Source organism: Lissotriton vulgaris, chromosome 10, assembly GCF_964263255.1.
Source record: "Lissotriton vulgaris chromosome 10, aLisVul1.2, whole genome shotgun sequence".
Classification (NCBI taxonomy): Eukaryota; Metazoa; Chordata; class Amphibia; order Caudata; family Salamandridae; genus Lissotriton; species Lissotriton vulgaris.
This window is the reverse complement of record NC_141698.1, coordinates 1,109,229,217-1,109,256,026: the sequence shown is the minus strand read 5'-3', so window position 1 is coordinate 1,109,256,026 and position 26,810 is coordinate 1,109,229,217. Positions and strand designations below refer to the sequence as shown.

The 26,810-nt window shown below is 45.4% G+C and overlaps 1 protein-coding gene across 2 annotated transcripts in view; it reads left to right on the top strand.

Moving 5' to 3' along the window:
• Nucleotides 1-26,810, top strand: part of LOC147689408 (vomeronasal type-2 receptor 26-like) — a 96,451-nt gene that overhangs the window by 17,125 nt on the left and 52,516 nt on the right. For both annotated transcript variants that reach the window (XM_086940087.1, XM_086940086.1), the window contains exon 2: nucleotides 14,416-14,539. In XM_086940087.1, coding sequence (XP_086796213.1) covers nucleotides 14,416-14,539 — 124 coding nt within the window. The remainder of the gene's footprint in view (nucleotides 1-14,415; nucleotides 14,540-26,810) is intronic.

Below are 26,810 nucleotides of genomic sequence, written 5' to 3'. Positions count from 1 at the left end.
GCCCTGTTCCCATGATGCACTGGGCCAGGGACAGACTAATTTGCATATAGCCAGGTTCTGAGCTGGGATGGTGCAGTGAGATAAATAACGGTGATGGATCAAGCCCTGATCTTTGGACGGGGTAAGAGTGGCCTGCTTAATTCAGACACTCTGTTCATCACCACCCCCTTTTCTGAATCGTTTTTGGCCACTATAGGTGTGGCAGGGTATACTCAGACATGAGTCCCTTGCTCACTGCACCATCAGGATTCAAGCAAGCCGGGCCGACGACGGCTGAAATGCCAGAAACCGGTCCCCGGAAGCTTGTCTCCTTTCTGGTGAAGAATTGGCTTGGTAGTTTGGTCTGCCCTGTTCCCATGATGCACTGGGCCAGGGACAGACTAATTTGCATATAGCCAGGTTCTGTGCTGGGATGGTGCAGTGAGCTAAATAACGGTGATGGATTAAGCCCTGATCTTTGGACTGGGTAAGAGTGGTCTGCTTAATTCAGACACTCTGTTCATCACCACCCCCTTTTCTGAATCATTTTTGGCCACTATAGGTGTGGCAGGGTATACTCACATGAGTCCCTTGCTCACTGCACCATCAGGATTCAAGCAAGCTGTTCATCACCACCCCCTTTTCTGAATCATAAATAGATTAAGGCCTCTCGAGCATGTTTCAAATTAGCTTGTTTTAAAATGTTTACCAAAAATCTACGCCTGGGCATTGAATAAAAGGGACAAAATAATACAAAATGAAGGGAATCCTGCGGAGACCTATTGTCGCAGCCGCAGGTTCCCTTCTGCTCAATTGTAGTTAAAAACCCTGCTGGTGTTGCCAATAAATACGGTAATAAATTGAGTCTAAAACGGCACATTAGAAATCTGTCCTGAGCGTTATGTATGAGGTACAAATATGGCTCCATTCTCTCGGTGCTCTTAACCAGGTTATGAGCCCTCACAGTCTTTTTGGACCCTTCAACCTCAGTTCTCTGTGATGCTTTTTGGGATAAAAAAGCTTTTTTTACTATCACCTTGTGCTGGGGTACAATTGCTACCGGGTCAGTAAAGAGATTCCTGTAGCCAAGAGCCTCTAAGGTACTCTTTACATAATCGAGCCATGGAATTCTCATACATTTGTCACTTCCCAGGCAATCATTTAACGTTTCCCTGCTCAGAGATGCCTCTTGGTTAGACCAAATTTTTAACCAGGCCACTATAGGTCTAAGTTTTACCAGGTCTTCTAAATATGGCCTCCCTAATTCCCTGTGGGCTATGATGCCAGCACCTTAGCCAGTCTCTTTGCTAATATCTTGGAATACATTTTCGCGTCCGAGTTCATTAATGTGATAGGTCTATACGACCATGGAACTGTCGATGGCTTGCCTTTTTTTAAAATAACTATTACTTCAGCTCCTCCCCATGAACTGGGAATTGATTGTCCCTTCTGTGCCTCCTTAACCGTATTTAATAAATCTGCAATTAACTCCTTCTGGAATACCTTGTAAAATTCCACTGGTATCTGGTGTGGGCCTGCCGCTTTAGCCGCCGGGAGATCTGCTAGCGAAGCGGTCACTTCCTCCAGATTAATTGGGGCATCTAGAGCTGCTCTATCATCCTCTGGTAGCTCTGGCGCAAGATTATGCTTCAGATAATCCTTATTCTCCCTGTCGCCACCTCCCTCAGCTATGCTATAGAGATCAGCATAAAACTCTCTAAACACCTCCCTAACCCCCTCTGCCTCCTCTACCAGTGTACCCTGCCCATCCAGAATACCCTTAATTTCTCCTGCTGACTTTTGTTGCCTAGTGCGAATTGCAAGAATGTGCCCGACCCTCTCACTTAATTCGAAGGATTGTTCCCTTTTAGCTAAATATTCAGCAGTCGCCTTGCTAGCAATATCCTCTAATGCATCAGATTTTAACAACATGATTTTTACCAATCGTTGATCTACAGGCATCCCTTGTTGAATTAATAAGCTGAGATCCTCTTCTGCCCTTGCTACCCTCCTAACAATTTCATCCACTCTCCTCCTCTCGGATTTCTGCTTGTGCACTGAGTAGCTAAGCGTCTCACCTCTAACTCCTGCCTTGAACTCGTCCCAGGCATTGCCTGTTGACGTGCTCCCCCTATTAATTGCCCAAAAATCTTTAATCCAATTATTCATATATCTGACATATCCATTATCCTTCAACAGCGCTCTATCAAATGTCCAGATACATTGTTTAGCAGCTACCCCCTTCAAGTTCACTGCAAGAATCAGGGGATTATGGTCTGAGATGAGCCGTGGGAATTTTTCAATTTGGGATCTAATTACTAAAGAATTAGAAATCAAAAAATAATCTAATCTAACCAGAATCCTGTGTGGTGCTGAATAAAAAGTCCCTTTGTGGATTCAGTTTAGCCCATAGATCTACCAGCGCGTTATGCTGTGCCATAGCTGTTACTGCCCGGAAAACTCTCTTCTTCCTACCGGTATATCCTCCCACTCTTTGGATCTCAGAGTCTGAGGGGAAGTTGATGTTCAAGTCGCCTCAACAAATAATCGGCTCCGACCACCTAGCTAGTTCTGTGTCCAAATATGCAAATATATCCGAGTCATCCTCTGTGGATCCATAGACCGAAACCAAAGTAAATTTCTCCCCCTATATACTAGTTCTACAATAACCCACCTACCCCACACATCTTTAGCCTTTCTAGTATTTAAACAATCCCTCTCCCTAGCCAAGATCGCTAGACCCCTTGTTTTTTACCCTTGCTTAGTATGAGCTAATAAAGTGAACCCCAACTGCTCAAGCAGAAAGCCCTTCCCTCCCTCAACATGCGTCTCCTGTAAACATACAAAATCCAACTACATTGTTTTAAGAAGTGCGGAGACCCGGATCCTTTTCTGTGCATCGTTTAGCCCACAAATATTAATTGTAGTAATACGACAAGCCATTAAAAAACATCAAATGGTTGTTCTTCTATTTCCACCGGATATTCATTTAGAAACAAAACCTGTGTGCTGTGGTGCACGTGCTGTACATACCCTACCTCACCTAACCCCCCTCCCCCCTGCTGCCCCTCCCTTCCTTTCCCCCCTCTGCTGACCCTCTTCCCCCTACAGGCAAATAGGTCAGTCATGACCTATGTGTGGACGCTTTGGAAAAGTAGCAGTCACCTGCTCCTCTTCTCCCCTTACATACACAGCCCCCTTATAACCACAAAGTGAACCCCCTTTTAAAGTATACCAATTACAAACCATGGATCCCATAAGCAAAAAATACTAAGCCCATAACATAGGGTTTTTACCTCCTTCGCCTCATTCTCTTCCGCCCACATTCCTGTACCCCAATACCTCTACCAAATACTCCTGTGCTTTAATTTCTGAAAATAACATTTTCACCTGCCCTTTGGTGATCACCTTCAGTTTAGCTTGGTACAGCAAATAGGCCTCTGAGCCCAGGACCTGCAGGGGGGCGATAAGCTGTCTCAATCGCCACCTGTGCTCCACAGTGACATGGAGGGGGCAAGATGGCCGCTGGTGGACTGTAGTGAGTAGTCGCACCTCACTCCTCCTCTTCACAACCTTTTAATGGAGGGAAAATGAACTACTTCTTTGGCAATGAGAGTAGATCCCTGCGAACTCAGAGATGACAATTCCGGCGATCAGGCCACTGTGTTCTGGCAGCAGGTTACTCGGAAGCTATTGAGGAGGTTTTTTCTCCGGGCCCAAGAAAAGATAACGGCCCTCGCTGTACTGTTCATGAAAGGAGTCAGCACGCATAACTAAGGCTAACAAAACTAAAGCTAAAGAAGCTAAGGATGCAGCGATGCAGAAAGAGAAGCAAGGCAAAGATAGGAGTAAGATCGAGCCTAAAATTCCATCTGGCTCTGGCAATGTCTCTGGCGTTACACGAAAAACCCTGGGGAAAAACTCTGGAGAGGAGCGGGCCGGTAATGAAGCAGGATTAACCCCCGGCGCCCCCCATGACAATGCTTCCCCCGGTCCACACAGCTTAAGCCCAAACTAAAGGAAAACAACATGCGGCAGGCGACAATGGCGGAGAGCGTTGCAAACAAACCTGCAGTGATCGCAGAGGACGCTGCCGGGAAAGCAAGGAGCGCTGGAAAGGGCTCTGAGCGGCAGAACGTCCTCTTGGGCGCCGCACCACTGGTAACTAAGCAACCAGAGCAAACAGAGCAGGCAGGCTCTTCAGCGGCAGTGCAGATGCCGGTGCAGTCGTTGGAGAGCCTTTCAGAGGAGCTGATTGAAGAGCTGACCGGGGATCCTGCTATACGAGTTGATGTGAGTAACAAGGGTGCCAGAGGCAGACTCTATGAGCAAAGCGCCAGGGGCAGTGGAACTAAGGCCTGAATTTCTGTGCCTGGCTCAATGAGCAGGACCCTTTCCTAAAATTCACAAATACAATGAGCAGAACCCATTTGGTGTTCCTTGACCTGAACATTTGGGCAAAAGACGGAACCCTATCGACCACTACTCACTATAAACCAACCTCGAGAAATTGCCTCTTAACTTACAACAGCTTCCACCCAAGGCATTTGAAACAGAATCTCCCGTTTGGACAATTCCTACAGTTGAGACGAAATTGTTCAAGTAAATCAGACTATTTTGTGCAAGCTGAGGAATTTAGTAAAAAGTTAAAACAACGAAACTACCCAAATAAGGTAATAAAGGAGGCGAATAAGAGGGCAAGTAATAACAACAGGGAGGCCCTTCTGGAACCAAAAGTACAAAAATCAACATCAAGTGAAAGACCCATCTGCATAACTACCTTTGACAAAGTATCTGACCAGGTTACCAAGATTGTTATGAAGCATTGGACCATACTAAACAGTGGTGATCTTAATATCCCAAAACCTATGTTCAGCCATTGGAGAGGTATGAACTTAAAAAATTACTTAGTCCATACCCGACCAAAACCTGTGGAGAACACCAACAGACTCCAACCACTACCAAGCGGTCATTACCCATGCAATAATTGTAGTGTCTGCCACCTAACCTCAGTGACCAAGTCGGTCACGTTTAACAATAATACCACATGGCAACTCAAACAGTTTTCCAATTGTAACACCAGTGGGGTGGTATATTTGATCACCTGTACCTGCAATCCGCATTATGTAGGCATGACCTCAAGGAAAGTCAGCACCCGAATAGTGGAACACAGGAGCAATATTCGGTGCAAAAAAGCCACTACACGCATGACCAACCACTTTATCGAAAAAAAACACACACCAAACGACATGAGATGGGTGGTTTTGGAGTGTGTAAAAAACAAAGACAAACTTGAAAAAATCCTTCATGAGCGTGAACAGCGTTGGGTTTTTAGATTGCAGACAGACAAAAGTGGGCTGAACGATGATATACCCTGGGGTGCTTATAATCGCTGATATAACCAACACTGAATACCTGAACATGATATATAGGGGTACAGCAATGCACCTTTAAGGTCTATCTGAAAAATCCTCCTTATTACCTGTCTGATAACCGGTATTTCTATCAAAATCTTCTGCTTTCTCTAAAAACTAAGAAACAATTTCTAGATAACCAATCAATTTGACTGTGTCTACTATATCGTTTTTACTATATTCTTAAAAATTGTTCCCAACACCAGCCCATTAATACCAGAGTGACTCGCCTATTTACCTTTTTAAATACGAGGTCCACATTACACCTCTCTGTGTATTAACATTTTTTTCATGACTCACAATATTTGGGTTTGATCACTGAGTTAGGCATATTGTTTTTACCATATTCTTAAAAGTTTGTCCCAACACCTACCCATCAGTACCAGAGTGACTCGCCTATGTGTTTTTATAAAAACGAGGTCCATAGTATACATCTTTATTTACTGACATTTTCGTGTCTCTTGACATCTGGGTTTGAGAAAGCAGACTCAAGCAAAAGGGAAGAAAGACCATCTCTGTTTGCATCCCTCCAATATGGCCGCACGTACGTACGGTCTAGTTTCCCAAACCGGAAATGGGAACAAACAAAAACCGAACTCAAGGATCGCATTCTAAGATGCGGTCCGAGGGAAAGCAGCTAGGTAGTATTGTGCGGCGTTGCTGATCAGGAAGTAAGTGAAACGCCGATGGCCCGGTAATTGAGAAGAGACGAACGAGTCTCTTTAGTAACTACGGCCAAAAAACCTCCAATTTTTTTGAAAACTAACCACATTTTGTAAATCCCGCAATTTACAGCATTGTTTCCACCGAGGTGACACCGCCCCCCTCAGTGACCATGATGTGCTATTAAGCACCTACAAATGTAAATATCTGGCATTTTTCTCTGGTTTTGTGTTAATTGTGTGTTCACTGTCTGTGTTTTTGTTAACGTCACCTCTGGATGTGTGTGGAAGATATTTCACGTTATAATCACATTACGTGTTATTCCTCTAGCAGACACCGGATCTGAAAGCGTGCACGCACCGATATGGTCAAATCAACACCATATAATATGTGCACCCATATGTACGTGTTTTGAGACGTGCATCATGAAGGATATGAATGACCCCGATCTCGGTTGAGAAAGGGGCAAGGTGTTTTTTAACTTTGCTTTATCCATTTCTATTGCAGGTTCTTCATTGAGCAATACATTCGCCCTAAAGGTCAAGCTTATGTATTTTGAACCACGCAAGTATCTGAGTGGTACAGCGTCATTCACTGTAAATAATTAATTGCACTACTAATTCCTTAAACCGTATTTAGGTTTTTTAGGAGTGGTACAATACAGGGCTGGTCCCTGTATGGTCCTGATGAAACGCTGGGGGTAGCGTGAAACATGTCGACCATATACTGAACCTACCCACATTATTGGCAGGTGTACAGTATAAACCCCATTTCTACCATACGAATCTAGGAGCAGAATAAAACATTGAGGCCCAAAAGCACAGTATTTTTAACCCACACTCGCACCCACTCCACTTCTTCTTTTGCACCACACATAGTCCTTCACAACTATAGTGCTCCTACGTAGTTCCCCAAGTCGCAGCACGCCCCTTTTCGTAGAGAACTGGGATGGCCCGATGATGAAGCATGTCACCGTGAGGAAACTCCGGTGAGTGAGGGGACTAAAAGAAAGACATTTTTCTTTCTTTCTCTGGCTACACTCAGACTTTATTAACTATGTAGTTAGCCACCACACGTGACAGGTTTTGGAACCCAGAACTGGATTATGAAAATCATCACCGGCGTAATAACATCAGACTTTTGGGGGTGGCTGAGGGGATGGAAGGGCACGATGCTAGGCTATTTGTTGTGAGCTTACTGAAAGGGGCTTTTCCAGAGCTATCATCATGGCAATGGGAGGTAGAGATCCAGAGGGCACACCGGTTCCCCTTTACAATTAAACGAGGGCAGTCTGGGGCTCAAGAAGGGAAACCTAGAGCAATCCTTATTTTTGTAGGCAATTTCCTTTTGAGACAACTAATTTTAGATAAAGCAAAACCGGAGGCCAAGCGCTCTTTTAATAACGTTACATTCTTTGCTAGGCCAGACTTTTGTTATGTTACAATACATAAGAATGTAATTCAATTGCAAGAACCTATTATTAATATTTTGGCAGATCATCTTTGTCATGTCTCCCTCCAAGGACCTGTTCTGTGACTTTCACATACACAAAATAGATTGTAAATATTATTCAACAAATTCACCCTTGTATTTGGAAGAAGTAATTATGTTTTGGGAATTCCTAAACATTTTCAGAAGTACTCTTAGAAAGCGAATGTTGTTGCGCTACTGCTGAAAAACACTTCCTCTGCATTTTCACCAATACTAGAGTTGTTTCCTGCACACTTGCACTCTGGAAATGGATTAACTCCTGCTCATGACTGATGTAAATCTCCACCATTTAAAGGGTGGAAATGAGTCAGCAAAATCTTGTAAATCCCCACAAAAAAGTATGTTCACTCTGAAGAAAATCGTATTTTTAAAGTGGTTTTACACATTCAAATAGGTCTGTGGATTGGACACCCTGTGTAGCCTGATAAATGCACCCTGTCTCTACACATCATTGTCCTCAGAACTCCTGACTCTGTATGAATAGGGCTTGTACCTTGTGTCTCTTCCACCACGAGCCCCATGCTCTGTAATGTCACGTGCCCTTTGGTATTCTCCCTGGATCTCTCACACAGAAGTGATCACATGTTTCCTACGTCTCTCACTTCCTGGATCCCTTGCACTGATGCAATCACATGTCCCCATCTCTTTTTCCTGGATCCCTCGCTCTGATGCAATCACATGTGCCCAGCATCATGCACGCCCTGGACCCCTTAAACTGATGCAATACATCTGCCCGCATCTGTTCCTCCCTGGACCCCTCGCACTGATGGCATCACAACTCCACCACGTCTTCCTCCATGGATCCCTCGCACTGTGACATACACATGTGCCCTGCATCTCTTCTTCCTGGATCCTTCGTACTGATGCAATTCCATGTGCCCTGCATCTTTTCTTCTTGGATCCTTCGTACTGATGCAATCTCATGTGCCCTGCATCTCTTCTTCTTGGATCCTTCATACTGATGCAATCTCATGTGCCCTGCATCTTTTCTTCTTGGATCCTTCGTACTGATGCAATCTCATGTGCCCTGCATCTCTTCTTCTTGGATCCTTCGTACTGATGCAATCTCATGTGCCCCGCATCTCCTCCTGCATTGTAAAGATGGCCGCTCTGTAAGAGCCCACTGCGAGAGCTCCAGGGGCTCAGGGTTCGGGATAACTAATTTAATAGTTTAAATCCACGAGTAAACCCTTCAGAAAACAACAACCGCCTCCCCCCCCCCCCCACCCCCTCCAGGACCCGGTCAAAGAATAACGTGAGTCTAAGGAAATACGGCGACTTACCTCGGCAGGGGAGGGTCCGGAGTCCAGTTCTGACTGCTGCCCATCGGACTTCGGGTCGGCGCAGGGATCGTCTGCGGAGATCTTCACGGGACAAAAGAAGGGAAGGCGGAGACGGCGGAGGGCCCACCGAGGAACTTGCACCGGATCACTGAGAGAGCCGGACCAGGAGCGAGGACCGAGCTAGGAGTGGAAAACGTGGACTAATGAGGCGGCGGGGAGCTGAGACGACGAGAGTTGAGAGAGCGGAGGGACGACGACGAGCCGGGGAATCGGAAGGGAGCCTCCGCCTGCAGCGCGACGTAGGTGGAGAGAACAATTGAATAAAGATAAACTCCCATATAACAGTGTGAAGGGCTGAAGCGGCGCGCCTGACCTTAAGATGGCGGCCGACTAGGACATAGTCTAACGTCCTATCTAAGCACGCGACGGCTGGGAAAAGTGGAAAAAGACAACCACACGCATGGCGAAGTAGGCAAAAATTAAGTGCTTGCTTAAAGCTCATACAGCCTATACATTTAGCATACAGTATACCACAGAAGTGGAAATACTCATGCATAATAGCGCGCCTGATCAAAGCATGGCGGCTGCTCAGGACATCGAGAGTCTAGAATGCTCGTGACAAGACTGGGAGAAACGGAGGAGACCCATCACATCATTAGGTGGAGCAGGCAGTGATAGTCGTACAAGACTGTTGGAATGCCCCTATAGTGAATGCTGCAAGTGGGGAAACAGTGAGGAAACGTCATGCCTGACCCGCAAATAGTGACCGCATATGCCACTGATTATCGCCCATAGAGATCTCATCTGCGTATGGAGAGTCATAGGAAACAGAAAATAGGACCTTAATAACCTGCATCAAATCTAGTGAATAACTGAAACAGGAAAGACGAACTGCAGCAGGAAGATAAGGAACTAATATAGGGAATAACGAAACGCTGGACAGAGCTAACACCCTAAGCCTATACCGATAGGGGAAAGCTGAGACTTCATAAGAAAATTACCTGAAAGAGAGGTCTACATTAACTATTCTACAACATCAGTAGAGGAAGGATTTAAGATACAAAGGGTGGAGACTCAACATTTATCCTACAACTTGGCGCAACATGTATGAAAGATACCCTGCGGCTTCTGGCACGAACGCCCTAAGCTTAAAATATCCATCCAACTTATCCAAAAACGCAGCAAAAAAGTTTAAACATGATACCCTGAGGAAACACCCAGACACACTGTTCTCTGACCCATACTTTAATATAGACAAAGGAACTATAGTGAACGACTTAATATTCTTCTCATATAAAACGGCTAAATGGCGTGATGCCCTCACAAATACGCTTAACATAAAAGCTATAAAGAACATCCCATATGGCACTAAAATAACGACCTCGCCTTCAACAAGAGGTGGAGCTGAACTATATATTACTATATATAAAACTGGGATAGTGCTGATTCAAGCAGCGAACAGCGAACTAGATAAGTTCGACAAGATGTTCCCATCCGTAAAAGAGCGGCTTGAGGGACCAAGACACCAACCAGATCTGAGCACACATGAAGTCGCCCCCGGAAACACCAGCTCCTCAAGAGACGCCAATCAAAATGGAGGCCACCAGGCACAGGGTCTGGCTATTAACACGAGTTATAGAAATGAAACAGATCTGACAGCAGTGAATGAGGAGGCTGAAGAGACAGGAAGGTCTACTAGTCACGAGAACAACGAACAAGACCTACTCCTTATGGAGGAGCCGACGCCAATCTCAAATGCTGGGACTTCCGACGCTGGGCGCACACCTAGATTGAAAGAACCACTTAATGAGAATCGGGAAATAAATATGATCGAAGATAACAAGCTCCTGTTACCTCCTTCCAATATCATAAAAGACTCATAGAGAGCATCGCCAACAAAAAATCGACTAGCATCTCCAAACGCAGATATCATGCACAACATATCAAAAAGAAGCGGAACAAACAATCGAACAGTGAACATTATGAAAAAGACTACGACAATAAGACCAGACCAAAAACAGAGAAGAGAAAAAGGCAGAACAAGGACAGGCAGACTAACCATTTCTAAGAAGTCCCCACAATATCGGAAAGATATCAAAGATCTTCAGAAACTAGTTGGCTACTTGGCTCAAGACACAATCAGTTCTCGACTAGCGATTGAAAAAATACTGGAAATGACGGCAAGCACGCACTCCAAAGTCACGCATATACAAAACCTTGTACACGACTCGCAAAGAAGGAGCAATGAGATGGCCATGCCAGCAGCAAATAGGCACAACAGACCAAACAGAACTAAGCCCTTGTCGAAGGAGGAATCGCTGGCCTTACTCAGAACGTATGAACCCGCGATGCATACGAGGGAGGAAAGAATCAAAATAGTTCCAATCGACTCCAATAGAACATCCAGAAAGAACGATAGAAAGGACGAACCTTAGCAGCTCTGGTACTGCAATGAACAGCCTCCGACTCAACTGTAGATCGGCAACCAAACATGCGTCCGATATAGCAGACCTCATCATCAACAATGGAATTGATCTGGCGATCCTCACAGAAACATGGCTCACAGAATCATCATCGCCAATCCTGGATCTATTGGTACCTCCCCAATATATCATTATGAGACGAGATAGGCCGATAGAGACCGGAGGAGGGGTAGCCTGCATTCATAGATCGGATATAGAAGTCAACCTAATACAATCTGACCCACTCGAATCCTGTGAATACTTAGGTCTCAACGTAAGATCTGCAACCAATCAAAGATGCAACTTGCATGCGTTCTATCACCCACCGGGAGAGAACACAAAGTTCACGGAACAGTTAATGGAGATCATTACGGCCAACTCCAACATCGACTCCAATAATATATACCTAGGCGACTTCAACCTACATTGGGAGGACTCCAATGACAAAATAGTCAACGCGCTTAAGGAGTTCCTCGTCGAACTAAACCTCAATCAAGCATGCACACAACCTACTCACTCGAAAGGAGCAACGCTTGACTGGATTATCTCAAGAGCCAAAGACACATCAATCCTCTCCATAGACCCGTGTGATTGGTCTGATCACCATGCCATATCTTTCTTGATACCGGTAGTGAAAAAGAGTAAGACCGTTCAACCCTTCACACTCAGAAAATGGAGTCGAGCTACAAAAGAGGCTAATATGGAGCAACTCGTAGAAAGGTGTGAGAGAGACCTGAAGGTACCTAGCAATCTGCAGAAAGTAAATGAGATGACAGAACACTACATAACCACAATCGGGAACATCGTCAATGACGCCATGCCACTAAAATTGAAAAGAGTCACCGAAAAGGAAAAAAATCCATGGTTCAATGGATCACTCAATGAAGAGAGGCGCAAATTGAGAATGGCAGAAAGAAAATGGAGTCAACGCCCGTCATCCCCGGAGCTGACAGCACTCCGAAAAATCAGAAACGAATATAACAAAAAGGTCATCAACTCCAAAAGGGAATATATAAGATCCGAACTGGACAATGCCAAAAACAGACCACGGAAACTCTTCGAGATCCTAAAGCAACAATCAAATAAGTTAGCCAAAACCGCCCATGAGAACTCAAAAACTCCTCTAAGCTGCGAGGATTTCTCGACATTTTTCACGGAGAAGGCCAAAGCACTGGAATTGGAGCTCACAAGCGCAGCGGCTACCTTGCCAATCCAACCATTGACTGCGAACAAGCACGACAGGGCTATAGAGCGTAGCGAATCAAAAAACAAAGCATATTGGGATACATTCGAACTATTCGACCAGGAGAAGGTCGCCAAACTGAGTTCCTATTAATCTCACCAACAAGGAGCCAAGCAGAAATAAAGGAATGGATCAAACTGGTGACGGCGCTAAACTGCACCCCCACCCTAGTCAACTCAGCTAAATCACTAGGAATCACTCTAGACGAAAATCTTGACATGAAAACCCATATTAACTCTATGGCTAAAAGTGCCCGCTTCCATTTGAATTATCTAAGGAAACTGAAACCATTCATCTCAGAAGCCGATCTTAAACTGGCTATCCAATCCCTAGTCATCTCTCGGATTGAATATGGCTGCACCACCTTAGCCGGATTACCAAACACGTCGACAGCACCACTAAAAGCTTGCCTGAACGCAGCTGCAAGACTCATCACGGGATCAAGAAAATTCGACCACATATCCCCACACTTGAAAGCATTAAACTGGCTACCCTTTGAAGCCAGAATCCAACTAAAGATAGCATGTATCACCCATAAAGCGCTCCACTACAACACGCCAAGATACTTAGCTAAGAAAATTGAGCTGTCAGGAGGTAACAGACCAGCTAGGAGTGCTAAGGAGCTACTATTGAGACCAGCCTTCTTCCGAAAGAAGAAAACCTATGACAGAGCGTTCTCGGGAACTGCCCCCAGAATTTGGAACTCACTCCCCCCACGAATTAGGAAGATCCAAAATACCTCAACTTTTAAACGGGAAGTGAATAGCTTCATGATGAAGAAATTCTCCACATAGACTCGTTCGATTACAATCAAGTGCAGTCCGATTACTGAACTTTGCTGAGAAGATATGAGACTGGTGACTCCACCGTGACTAAACTGTAAACAAAATGCTACCTCAAGTAAAGACTATCGTATATTTTCACTTCAATTTATATTTTATCACACGAGGCAAATCCAGATAATCCTTACCTTATATGTTTAGCGTAATAGAATACGATATATGTTTTAGCCTTAACCTACCTCTTATCACATATTGCACATTGGATGGATATAGATCTATATGCACCCAAACCTTATATCTTTCTACCTCATACCAGTATGTCGTTATTATTTGTGGATACACAGTTAATGTGTAACTTGCCTTTATGTGAAGCGCTCTGATACCCTTGGGTCTTGTTCGCGCTATACAAAACTTTATAATAAATAAATAAATAATAATAAATAAATATGTGCCCGTATGTCCTCCTCCCTGAATCCCTCACACTGATTCTATGACAAGTGCCCCGCATCACTTCTTCCCTTTTATTTCTCTCACACTGATGTAATCACATGTACCTCATATCTCCTCCTACTTGGATGGCTCGCACTGATACAATCACATGTACCCTGCATCTCCCTCTCAATGGATCCCTCTCACTGATGCTATCACATGTACCCACTTCTTTTTCTCCAAGTATCACTCACACTGATGTTATCACATGCTCCTTGCATCTTACACTCCCTGGATTCCCAGCACTGATACTGTCACATGTGCCCAACATCTCTTCCTCAATGTATCCCTCGCACTGAGGCAATCACATGTGCCTGCATCTCTAACTCACTGGATCCCTTGCTCTGATGCTATCACATGCGCCCTACATCTCTTCCCGTAAGTATCACTCAAATTGATGCACTCACTTGTGCCTCACATCTCTCACTCCCGGGTATACATGCACTGATGCTATGGCAAATGACCTTCATTTCATCCTCCTCTTATCTCTCATATGAGCATATATACAAGTTATCTCACGATCCGCTGCTTGTGTGATAATGTCACATCTGACGTTTGCCTCTTCCCCAGTTTGTTTCTCACACATGTTCTTCTTCGCCTCCTCTCCAGGTCCCTCGCTCTGTGTGCAGTGAGAGCTGTCCTACTGGGTACAGGAAGGTCCCTCTGGAGGGCCAGCCCATCTGGTGCTATGACTGTGCCTTCTGCTCAGAAGGAGAGATTACCAACAAGAGTGGTAGGTGTTAAAACACTGCATGCCAACCAATGATCCTTTCCAAAGACCCAAAGGAGAAGACTTGCATATGTAAATTACTCACAAGTGTAAGTTAATTTTATGACTCGCTTCCTTCGTTTGTAGCTATTTAGTTTTCATGTATTCACTGTGGCTCCGAACATGAAAATAAAGTTATTTGAACAGAATGATACCATTATTTTAGGATCTGCCAAAGCCAGAATTAGTCCATCGGCATAAACTAAACCACATTCTCCTCGTCTCTTTTACTCTCTCCCTACCTACTCCCAACCAGTGCTGGCTTCAGGGTATTGTGACCGACGCGCCAGGTGCCAAGACCAAGGGTGCGCTCTCTGCATGGCAGGCTGAACCGATATAGGAGCACCCTGCAGGGATCTTTGTATGCACAGAATTTTTCAGGGATAATTGAAATGGCATGATAACTCTGGTGGTTAAAGCACTACAGGGAGAGATCTGTTATTTGTCTAGTCACAGTTTTGACTCATGAAAAGATAGACTAGGGCCACATGTACAACCAAAGCATTTTGAAAGTCCCTAATTGCAATTTTTTTTGCGACTCGTAATTAGAAACTCACAAAATGTGATGTACAACAGTGTCTCAGACATTGTTTGCGATTCCCAATAGGGTTGCAATTGACCTGCTTCATCAATATTCATGAGGCAGGTTGTAATTTACGACCTACCGGAAATGGCCAGTAATCACAGGGATGGTTGGCTTCTGGGGTCAGCAGACCACCATGTCTCTTAATAATTTTTAAATAGAGCATTTTGTTTTAATTTAAATGCAGCTTGTTTTCCTTAAAGGAAAACTGGATGCATTTCAAAAGAAAAAAGAAAAGCTACCTTTTAAGTTCATAACAGTAGGCAGTGGTCCATTGGACCACTGCCTGCTCCTAAAAAATGTTGGCACCCACATTTGCAGCCTCCTTTGTGGAGTTGTTAAAATATGAATGTTTAGCAACTGAATTCTGCTTGCAAAACATTCATACATGTCCTTGCGACTCGCTATTAGGAAGGGATGCATTTGGCATGCCCCTTCCCAATACCGACTCGCAAATCCTATTTTGTGAGTCGGTAATAGCTTATCAATTCGCAAAATAGGGTTGGTACATGCCAAAAGGCGTTAGAGCGCTCGCTAGCATCCCGATTCTCTATTAGGCACCACTAAAAATTGTCATCCATGTGCCCCTAGTGTTAATAATTCTGCTGCAAAGCTCAATGTATGACATGCAGTACACAGATTAGTATTTTCTGCAGATAGTTTAGTGGGTTATTGCTTTTGTAACAGAGATTCTAATATTATTAGGAGTTCATAAGTAACGATCCTTCCAATACAGCACATTGAGCATTAATGCAGCATCAAAGTGCTGCAATTAAATAGAGAGGCATGGATTCAGAAACGTATTGTTTATTCCCCTCAATCTTTCATTATTCTAAGGTTGCAAAAGAGGACTCCTTTAGATAGCAATACCATGGGGCTGATTATGATGGAGGATTTTCCGCATCCTCCGGGCCGGCGGAAGCCACCTCCGGCCCGGAGGATGCGGAAAATCCTCTGCGGACCCACCAAAGACCCACCACCACATTAGGATGGCTGGTGGGTCCTAGTTTCAGTCCGCCGCTTTTCCGCCGCGGTTGACTTACAACCGCCGCGGAAAAGCTGTAACATGGCTGGCGGTGTCCATATAAGGATGTTGTAAAAGAGATGCTTTTCCACGGCGGCTTTTCCGCCATGGAAAAGCATACGGACTTTGACTTCGGAGGCCCGTTGCGGGCCCCCTGGGTGAAGGGGGGGTGGGGGTGCACATTGTGGGTACTCATGGTACCCCCCTGCATTTGTATGCAGAAATCGGCAGGCACCGCGAAGTGCCTGCCGCTTTCTGCATACAGATTCTATGTATGCATTTGTAACATTGCGGCGGGTGCAGCTTGCACCCGCCGCAATGTTACAAATAGAGGATGTGACCGCCAGGGTGGCGGTCACATCCTAATTGCACAGGAGGGAACTCCGCAGCCCACGCGGACGTTCCCTCCTCCTCAGGGGTCGCGGACGGACGCAAATCCGTCTGCGAACCTAATGGGCCCCCATGTGTGGTACACGGATGTTTGCATGTACTCACCCATGAATGTTATCACAAATGCTTATCTACTAGCTTTAACAGAAAGGGTTAAGCATGAAACAATTACGCTTGCTCAAGGCAGGCGTAAAGTTGGAGAAAATATTTCCAAATTTGCAGGCGTGCTGCACCATACATTAGGCATACAAAGTAGTAAAATGTTAAACTTTGTCAAACATTGAATTTTGTGCTGGAAGGGTTCACTTTCTGTATGCATTGGCTCAAGGAAGTCTAAGGTACACCAGCACTAGAGGACATAACAACGGCACCTTATCTTAATAGATAACTTTGGTTGCTCCTCATGGTAAAAAATGTTTAGCTAATTAGTTAAGGAGGGGTTTAGGGATGAACAAACATTCACCCCCCAAAGGACTAAGCCCATTGGTATCCACAAACTGCACTTCAGTAGTTACCTAAGCCAAAAGGCTCAGCAAGCAGTTTTAAATGCATTCCAGCTCAGCCTGGAGTAAGGCCAGCACCACAAATGGCCAACCACTAGTACTTCAAAAACTGCCTAGCCATATTAACAGAGACAGGGACTTATAGTGACACCATATAGCAAATAATGTTAAAAAAAAGAATGTATTTAGAATTTTAGAACATTTGTATAGCTAGAATGTAATGATAAAGAAATAATTTATTATTTTGAAACAAATATGTGTTTATTTTAAAATAGAATTAAAACGTTTTAAGCTTAACAGAAAGCATGCGTTTAATTATTTAACAATCTAGCAATTTTATTGTCAATTAGTATTAAACAAATGTAATTAAAACGATGAGCTAGTTTACGCCATGGAGGCATTCCATGGTTGTTACATGGATGTTCCCATGAACTCAACCATGGATGTTTACACGAATCCCTATCTACTAACATTAATAGAAAAGGATGGGCATCAAACAATATGCATCCTCAAGGCAGGTGAAAAGTTGGAAAAAATATTTCCAAATTTGCATGTGTGCTGCACCATACATTAAGTGGTAACATGTTAAACTTTGTCAAACATTGAATTTTGTGTTGGACGGGTACACTTTCAGTATGCATTGGTGCAAGGCAGTTAAGGTACGCTAGCACAAGAGGACAGAGCAACAGCACCATATCATAATAAATAAATTTGGTTGCTGCTCATGGTGAAAAAAGTGTAGTTAAATATTTAGCTAAGAGAGGGTAGGGATCAAAAAAGATTCACTCCCAAAAGAGTAAGTCAGAAAGAAGTTGTAAATGCATTCCAGCTTGGCCTGGATTAAGCCCAGCACCACAAATGGCCAAGCACTTGTACTTCAACAACCTATATCCGCTTGTAAAGATCTAGAACGCACTTGGCGTAAAGATTATGGCACCACCCATAAGCTGCAATATAAGAACAGTATGAGGAAGTATCACAAACTGATAAGGAAAGTGAAAAGAGAATTCTTAAGGGAGAGAATTGAGTCAGCCGAGAACTCTACTAAGGAATTATTCTCAATATACAAGGAGCTGACGGTGCCCAATAGGACAGTGGCCCAAGACACTTTCTCCGAAGTGGTCTGTGAGTCTATTGCGGACCATTTTGTGAAGTAGGTGGAGAAGATATACCCCTCCTTCCCGACAGGGGCTGGTAAGGATATATCTGACCCTGAAGGTAGTATGAGGAATATAGCGGACAAACACTTGAATTGTTTTGAGGTCCCTCCGAGATTGGAATTACTGAGAATTGCGCTCAGCATTCAATCAGGATCTCCACCGATGCTGCTCCGCCTAAGATTTTTAGAAACCAGCTGGAATTCCTGATTAACCATATAGATCATATGCCACTCCCTCCTTTCAGGAAGGCCACGTGCCTGCTGACTGGAAAAAGGCTCAGGTTATTCCTATAAAAAAGAAAGCAAATTTAAATATATCTCAATTGGAGAATCTCCGGCCTATTTCGCTCCTTCCTTTCTGTATGAAAGTAGTGGAAAAAATAGTCAATATCCGGCTAATGAAATTCATGGAAGAAGGCTGACTTTTCCACCCTTCCCAATCCGGCTTTAGGGCAAGCCATTCAACGGAAACCACTCTTCTCTTCTCCACGGAGACCCTCCGGCAAAAAGTGGATGAGGGAGAGACAGCTGCTTTAGTATTATTAGACCTGAGCGCGGCTTTTGATACTGTTGCGCACTCCTTGCTACTAGCCTGTCTCAGTGAGGTCGGAGTGAAGGGACAGGCTTACAATTGGCTATGCTCATTCCTTGCAGATAGGAGCTTCCAAGTCCATTGCCCTCCGTTCAAATCAACACCGCTGAGTCTAAAGCAGGGGGTACCACAAGGCTCTATTTTTAGCCCTACATTGTTCAACCTCTATATGGAGCCCCTTGCGAGGATTGTGGAATCATACGGTGTGGAAATTGTATCCTATGCCGATGATACACAATTGGTGATCACTTTATCTCAAAGTCCCGCTGAGGCGGCAGCCAATTTCTCCGCCTGTCTAACTGCTTTAGCTGGTTGGATGAATAATAACTGCCTCCTCCTTAACGGGAATAAAACCGAGTTGTTATTGATCGGTGAGAGGCCATCTATCTGGTCGTCAGCCTTTTGGCCCCCGGAACTAGGTCACACACCCTCCCCTTCAGACCTTGTGAAGAACTTAGGTATTCACCTGCTGGATACTCATCTCTCGTTTGAACAACACATTAGAAGTATGTCAGGCAAATGCTATGGCATTCTGAAAGCCCTTCGAAAAGTCTTAGATCTTCTTCCCATTAAAGCAAGGAAAACCTTGATACACGCCTTAGTCACTCCACACCTGGACTATGGGAACTCTTTGCTTATTGGTCTTAACAAAAAAGGGATCCACCAACTCCAATGTGTTCAAAATGCGGCTGCCAGACTCGTTCTTAATCTGCCAAGAAAGACATCAGGGAAACAAGCTTTAGCTACTCTCCACTGGCTCCCTATAGGGGGACGCATCCTGTTTAAAACTATGTGTATGGCCCACCGCATTGCAGATGGCAAAGCCCCTGTATATCTCCAAAATTTGCTGACCATCTACCGTCCTAAACACATCCTGAGATCTCTTGGCAGTATGCAATTCCATGTCCCTCGCATTCATAAAGCGCAGATGGGAGTCCGTTCGTTTAGATACTTAGCCTGTAAACAGTGGAACACACTGCCTATTGAACTGAGGATGGAGCCCTTGGAAACAAGGTTCCGCCTGAAACTTAAAACTCATCTTTTCCCGAAAATTAATTCTTTGGAGTTTTCTGATCTAACCTCACTTTGCTGCTGATTGCCTGAATTTCTACGTTACTTTGGACTGTGCCCATAGCGCGGGGTCACACTGATTATAGTGTAACCATGCGCTTTACAATGTTTTTATTATTATTATTATTATTATTATTATTATTATTATTATTATTATTATTATTATTATTATTATTATTATTATTATATCCATATTAACAGAGACAGGGACTTATAATAACTAACCCTGGGCGTAGCTGGCGTAGCAGTACTCCGGGGAATTTCACGGAGTTACTACAAAACTCCATGAAGATCCATGGAGTACTGTGGCTGGTGGAGTCACATATCCCCCCATACCCCTCTGTAGCCCCCTACTAAACCCCTGGCCTGCCCTTCTGCTAAAAACCCCAGTTCCCCCACCCACCCTCCTGCGTAGTGTAAGGCCTGTACTGCAGTAGTGCTGGCTAGGAAACTTACCTTGGCTTCTTCCTAGTCTCAAGGTGTCCTACTCCTGTGGCTCCACTTGTCTTCCACTGCACTGCTCTGCTGCTCCGGAATGAATTAACAGGAAACCACGAAGAACTGCAGTGCGCATGGCATACTGAGTGAAGCCATGCCTGACGTCAGGAGTGCGCAGTTTTGAAAATCCGCAAACTTCACTGGTGGAGTAGAGTTATCCGTCCAGCCTCAATAATAACACCAGACAGCAAATATTGTTAACATAAAATAATGTACTTAAAATTTGAAAACATATGTGCTCTGCAGTTCTTCCTGCTTTCCTGTTAATTGATTCAACCGGAGTGGCAGAGCAGCGTAGCGGAAGGCAAGTGGAGCCGCAGGAGCAGGCAGGAGCAGGGCACCAAAGGTAAGTGCTACGCCGCTCCACTGCAATTGTGGAGTTTTGGAAAACTTCACACTCCAAAAGGAGTGAGCGGTTTTAAAAATCCGCAATTTTTGCAGGTGGAGCAGAGGTATCCGCCCAGCCTTAATAATAACACCACACAACTAATATTGTTAAAACAAAATAATGTACTTAGAATTTGAAAACATATGTATAACTGTCATTTAATGTTAAATAAGTGATGTATTTTATAACAATTATTTGTTTATTATTAAACAATTTAAACACATTTTGAAGCTTAAAAATAAGCATAACTTTCAATATTTAAAAATAATTCCATTAAAATTGATGCTATAGAATATTTTGGTAACGTTACCACATAATAAATAAATATCAACATGTTATTTACGTAGGAATTTGTAAAAGAAATTTTCAAAAATATATGTCATTTAAATTTGATATATTCAAATTTTTTAATATTTAATTAAAATCTAAGTTTATTTTGCTGTAGTAGTTTTTATTTTCCTCAACTTTTAAAGTACAAATATACAATTCATTTGCATTAATATTTATTATATAAGTATTTATAAAAATAATTTAAAAGCTAATAAAGTTTTACAAAATGTCCTATACTTTACCATCAGGAGATCTCTGCCCTGTGGCTATGAATCTGTGTCAAATGTTACTAGTAGTATCATTACACTCTTGAATTGAGGCTCTACCTCCTGATTTCAGGGGATAGGGACATGTACGTTCAGGCTATGTAGTGTGTTTACACTTAGAAATGGTGAATAGCAAAAGATAGTAAATGTACTGCACACTACAAGTCTAAATTTAAACATGTAGCTTTGTATATTTGACTTGGAAATATTGAGCATAAAGCCACTCTTACACTTTTGTGTGAATTTCATACTTTTGGGTATTCACAATTTCCAAGTAAAATAAATATTATTATTTTTAAACAAAATAAATAAAAAACACAACCTAACAATGTAATTAAAGCCTGAGTTTATTAACATAAATTACATTGTAAATATATTTTTTAATATGGTAAATATTAATCTGTGGCAAGCACTGAATATAAAAAGGGAGCACCATGCCTGAAGGAGGTAGGAGGTGGGAGAGTAGAACCTGCACAAGTTTTGTCTCCAGGGTGTCCACGATAGCACTCCGTTCCTGTTGCATATTACAGAACTATGCACACACACCTCGTCTGCATTATAGTACAGTGCACTCTAAGGCCACAGATCTCAAGTTTGTGCAGTACTGTACAGTATTGTGCACACTCAGGACACAGAATTCAGTTTCTGCAGCACAGAATGGAGAGGGGCGACCACTAGGTCCCCCCGAACGTATGGCGGGGTGCCCGGATCCCCCCAGGAAACCATTTTGGGTGGGGGGCGTGTCTCGGCTGGTATGCCCGAAGCGGCGTAGCCGGGGCGCGCCTTTTCCCGCCCAAGAAGGGGTTGTCCTAGACACCTACACCGTTGGTCACGCCCCATAGGCGTACCAGAGGAGGGTACACGCCCTCCCGAAGAGGAATAAAAGGAGCAACAATCCAGAGAAGCATCCTCTTGTTCCTGTGCTTGGAAGCTGCACCCTCTCGTTGCACGTGAGCCCTAGACGGAACAAGGAGAATTTTGATTTTTGTGTTTCTCTTCCAGGATCCTTCTCTTCCGGTATCTGTGGACTTCTGAAGCCAGGACCTCGTCGAGCAGCGGAGCAGCAAGGGTCAAGGCTCTGACAACGATGCCTGGCAAGAGGGTCGGAAAGAAGGCTGGGATGGAGCAGATGCTCCACATGTTGGTGAAGGACATGGCGAACATGAAAAAGAAAATGGCGGCAATGGATAATACGGGCAGGCCGAAGAAGGTTATCAGACCGGCATTGCCGGGAGTAGTTCCTGCAGGGAGAGGTAAAAGGGCCAGGAATAGGGCGGCAGGGGGGGAGTCTCCAGTTCCCGAGTCACCCCCGGTAAGCCCAGTTAGTCCAGTCGAAGCCCCGGTACCTGTACCGATCCCGGATGCAGGTCAGCCGATCCCAGTTGTAGTTACGCCCACCAGTGACAAGGAAATGCCTCCTGAGTTGGCCGCCCAGTTGGCCGCGTGGCTCGGAAAAAATACCGAGGGGGCAGCAGCGCCCGGAGACACGGCCAGAGAGGCTAGGTTATTAATGAAGCAGTTGCGGCAATCGCAAGATGCTGCGAAGGCGAATGTTCCTTTTGTCCCCTCACAGATTCCCACGGGAGAACCAGCGGCTGGCGTTGGAAAATCAGCAGGACCAGCTGTGGAGTCTGGTAAGCAGCCTTTGCCAATGGCAAACGGGGGGTCTTTGCCCTCAAGGAGGGAGAAAGTAGTTCAGCATATTCCTCTGGCCACGAAAGAGATGATTTGGGCTGATAAATATGTAAATATGTTTTTGCTCCTGACGGATCATCACGAGATTGAGTACGTTAAGGCTCAGAAAGATTTGTTGCATCCGAGTGTGTGGCGCGCCAAAATGGCGGGCTTCAGGGTGGATGAGACGATCTCTAATTGGGCCAAGGCCTTTGGGATGTTTACTGCTATTATGGGTGAACGTAAGCCAGAGATTATGACTGAATTAGCCTGTTATCAGACACGTATACTGGATTTCTACGAAACATATGAGGGCGATCAATGGAGGGGTTATGATAGTAAATTTCGTAAGGCCAAGGAGCACGATTCGTCTCTGACGTGGGACTGTCTCGACTCCGTCTCTTGGCAGAAGCAGATGATGCCGGGCACGACGAAGTCGTCCTCGCTTGGTGAGTATGGATCGGCGCCTTCCCGCCATCAATCGACCGCGCCCTTTCGAGCAAACCCCGCAGGTGATCACCAACCCAAGAGTAGTGGGAATGGGGGCAGAAAAGGAGTTCGCTGGAATTTTAACAGAGGCAAGTGCACCAGGCCACAGGGGACATGTAAGTTCAGGCATGAGTGTGCAGGTTGCGGACATTCTTCACACCCGGAAAGTTCGTGCAGGGCCAAGAATGGGGATGCCGGGGGTAGAGGAGGTACCAAACAGGTCTAATATCGGCCAAGGGGTACCACTACCTACCCCTGTAGATATCATGGCAATGATCCCCTGGCTAAACGAATACCCTGATCATGTCTCCGCTGGGGTGTTACGGGACGGTTTCTCGAATGGTTTCCACATCCCGGCGGGGGATTTTCAGGGGGACTCACTGTGCAGAAACCAACTGTCCGTTCGGCAGCACCCAAAGGTGGTGGAAGGTAAGGTTGCGAAGGAAGTTGCCCGGGGCCGGGTCGCCGGCCCATTTAGGCACCCGCCGGTTCCTAATTTCATTTGTTCACCGCTGGGAGTGGTCCCCAAGAAGGACCCTGGTGAATTTAGGTTAATTCATAACTTGTCGGCTCCTAGGGGTCTTTCGGTAAACGATGCCATCGATCCAGGAGTCGGTACGGTATGCATCCTTTGATGAGGCCGTCGCCATGTTGAATCGCCTGGGGCCCGGAGCGTTGATGGCTAAATCAGATATTGAGTCAGCGTTCCAGTTGCTCCCGGTACATCCTCAGGATCAGCGTCTGTTGGGTTTTGTGTTCCAAGGACGCTATTACATGGACAGATGTATGCCAATGGGTTGCTCCATCTCTTGTGCTTATTTTGAGAAATTCAGCTGTTTTCTGCAATGGGCGTTCACCAGAGCTACGGGCTATACGCAGGTTATGCATTATCTAGATGATTTCTTGTTCTTGGGGCCAGCCGGGGACACAGAATGTGCACAGGCTTTATTTGAATTTTGCAATCTCATGAAACGATTCGGCGTGCCATTGGCACCGGGGAAAACAGTGGGGCCATCTACTTCACTCGAGTTTCTTGGAATTGAGCTCGATTCAGTGGAGGGATGCTTCCGTTTGCCCAGGGACAAGGTAATGAAATTTAGGGCATCGCTAGAATTGTGCATTAGCAGAGAGAAGGTAACTGTCCATCAGTTGCAGCAAGCAGTGGGCCAACTTAACTTTGCCCTCAGAGTGATACCAATGGCCCGCCCCTTTTCCCGCTCTATTGCACAATCCATGGTCGGTCTCAAAGAAGGACACCACCGTACGAGACTGTCGGCAGAGGTTCGCCAGGATATGCGCATATGGCTGGCATTTCTGGCGGATTTCAACGGTCGAGTGGTATGGAGCAAACCGCCAGCATCCTCGGAAGAGCTGGGTTTGTGGACTGACTCGGCAGGGAGCATGAGATTTGGCGCCATCTTTGGTAATCGATGGTCGGCGCAAACATGGCCGACGTGGTGGCACACCAATGGGTTAACAGGTAACATTGGTTTTCTTGAGCTGTGCCCCATTTTTGTGGCCCTGAAAACATGGCCGGACAATTTCCGTGATCGCTCAGTGGTATTTTGGTCCGATAACATGACCGTTGTTGAATGCATAAATAACCAGGCAGCACGCTGCAAGTTGATTTTGAGATTACTGAAAGAAATTGTCCTACTGTGCATGAGAATGAACGTTCAGTTTAGGGCAAGGCATGTGCCGGGTGTATTGAACCAGGCGGCTGATGCACTCTCTCGTTCCCACATGCAGGCCTTCAGGGGTTATCTACCTTCTGCGGATCTAGTGGCGGCACCATTTCCCGAAACTCTCTGGTCACTCGGTGCCCCGGATTACAGGACCTCGTGGGAGCCAGCTTAGCCCCCAGGACAAGGAAGGCATACGAAGGAGCGTTTCGTTCCTATTGGGCATTTTTGGGTCCGGCAGGAGGGGATAGGTGTGGAGAGGAGGAGTATGTGCTGAAATTTTTAGTAGCACTTCACAAGGCTGGCCGATCTGCAGCGACGGCCAATAGGCACCGGGCCGCCATTGCATTCATGGCGCAGGCTTACGGCATTAAGGGCCCTACATCGTCCTTTTTGGTTAAGAAGGCATTACGAGGGTGGCAACGCCTCGAGGGTCATAAAGTAGACGAGAGGCGCCCGATTGGCTTAGAAAGACTGTCCCTGTTGATGTCAGTGCTCCCCGCGACCTGTTCCTCCCAGTCCGAAGCAGTGCTGTTCCGGGCCACTTTTGCATTAGCGTTCCATGGGGCTATGCGGGTGAGCGAGCTGGTGGCAAGAAATAAGAAGGACGTGGGGGGAGGTCTATGTCGAGAACACGTCCAGATCAAGGGTGATTCAATGGTAATCACAATAGCTAGGTCTAAAACTGACCAGAGTGCGATGGGGGATAGTATTGTGGTCCAGCGCATGCGAGGGACCCCCATGTGCCCGGTGCAGTGTGTTGAGGAATACCTGGCGCAAAGGGCGGCAGCATGGGGGGGAAGCTTGCTGAGACACACCGACGCCACCCCACTGACAAAGTTTCAGTTTCAGCGGGTGTTAACACTGGCAATCGCGGCAGCGGGCTTGGACCCGAGCGATTTTGGGACCCATTCCTTCAGGATAGGGGCTGCTACAGAAGCTACAGCCAGGGGTCAGAGTGTGGAAACGGTGAAACGATTGGGACGATGGTCCTCGAACTGTTATAAGAGGTATGTGCGGTTGCACATGTTGTGAAGCTAATGTCATGCACTCATGCTTCTTGTCTTTTGTTTGGTTTACAGTTTCGCGAGCTTGCGAGGCGGGGAGGACTGTGCAGTCGACCCGACACCTGGGAACCAGCGGTCAAAGATCACCGGCTGAGGAAAGAGTGGTGTGGGTCGTTGGCCACTCATACGTGAGGCGAGCCGCGGACGTATTCAAAGCAGGTGACATGATTCAAGCAGCTGGGGAATACGGGTACAGGGTGACCTTCCATGGAAGGGGCGGGCTCTGTATTGACCGGTTTCAGTATTTTATCAAGGAATTGTTAGGGCGGACAAGGTCACCGCCGTCTATACTCATAGTGCATCTGGGGGGCAATGACTTGGTGGCGCTCGGTCGTAGAGTACTCCTCGAGCGGGTTCTATCCACTGTTAGCTGGCTGGCAAAGAGGATTCCGGGGTGCACGATTGCATGGTCACACATGATTCCAAGGAAGGTGTGGCGGGGGGCCCTCTCTGTGTCAGCTTTGAATCATTCAGTGAAGAAAGTTAATAACAAACTGGCTAGATTGTTTCGTTCAGGAC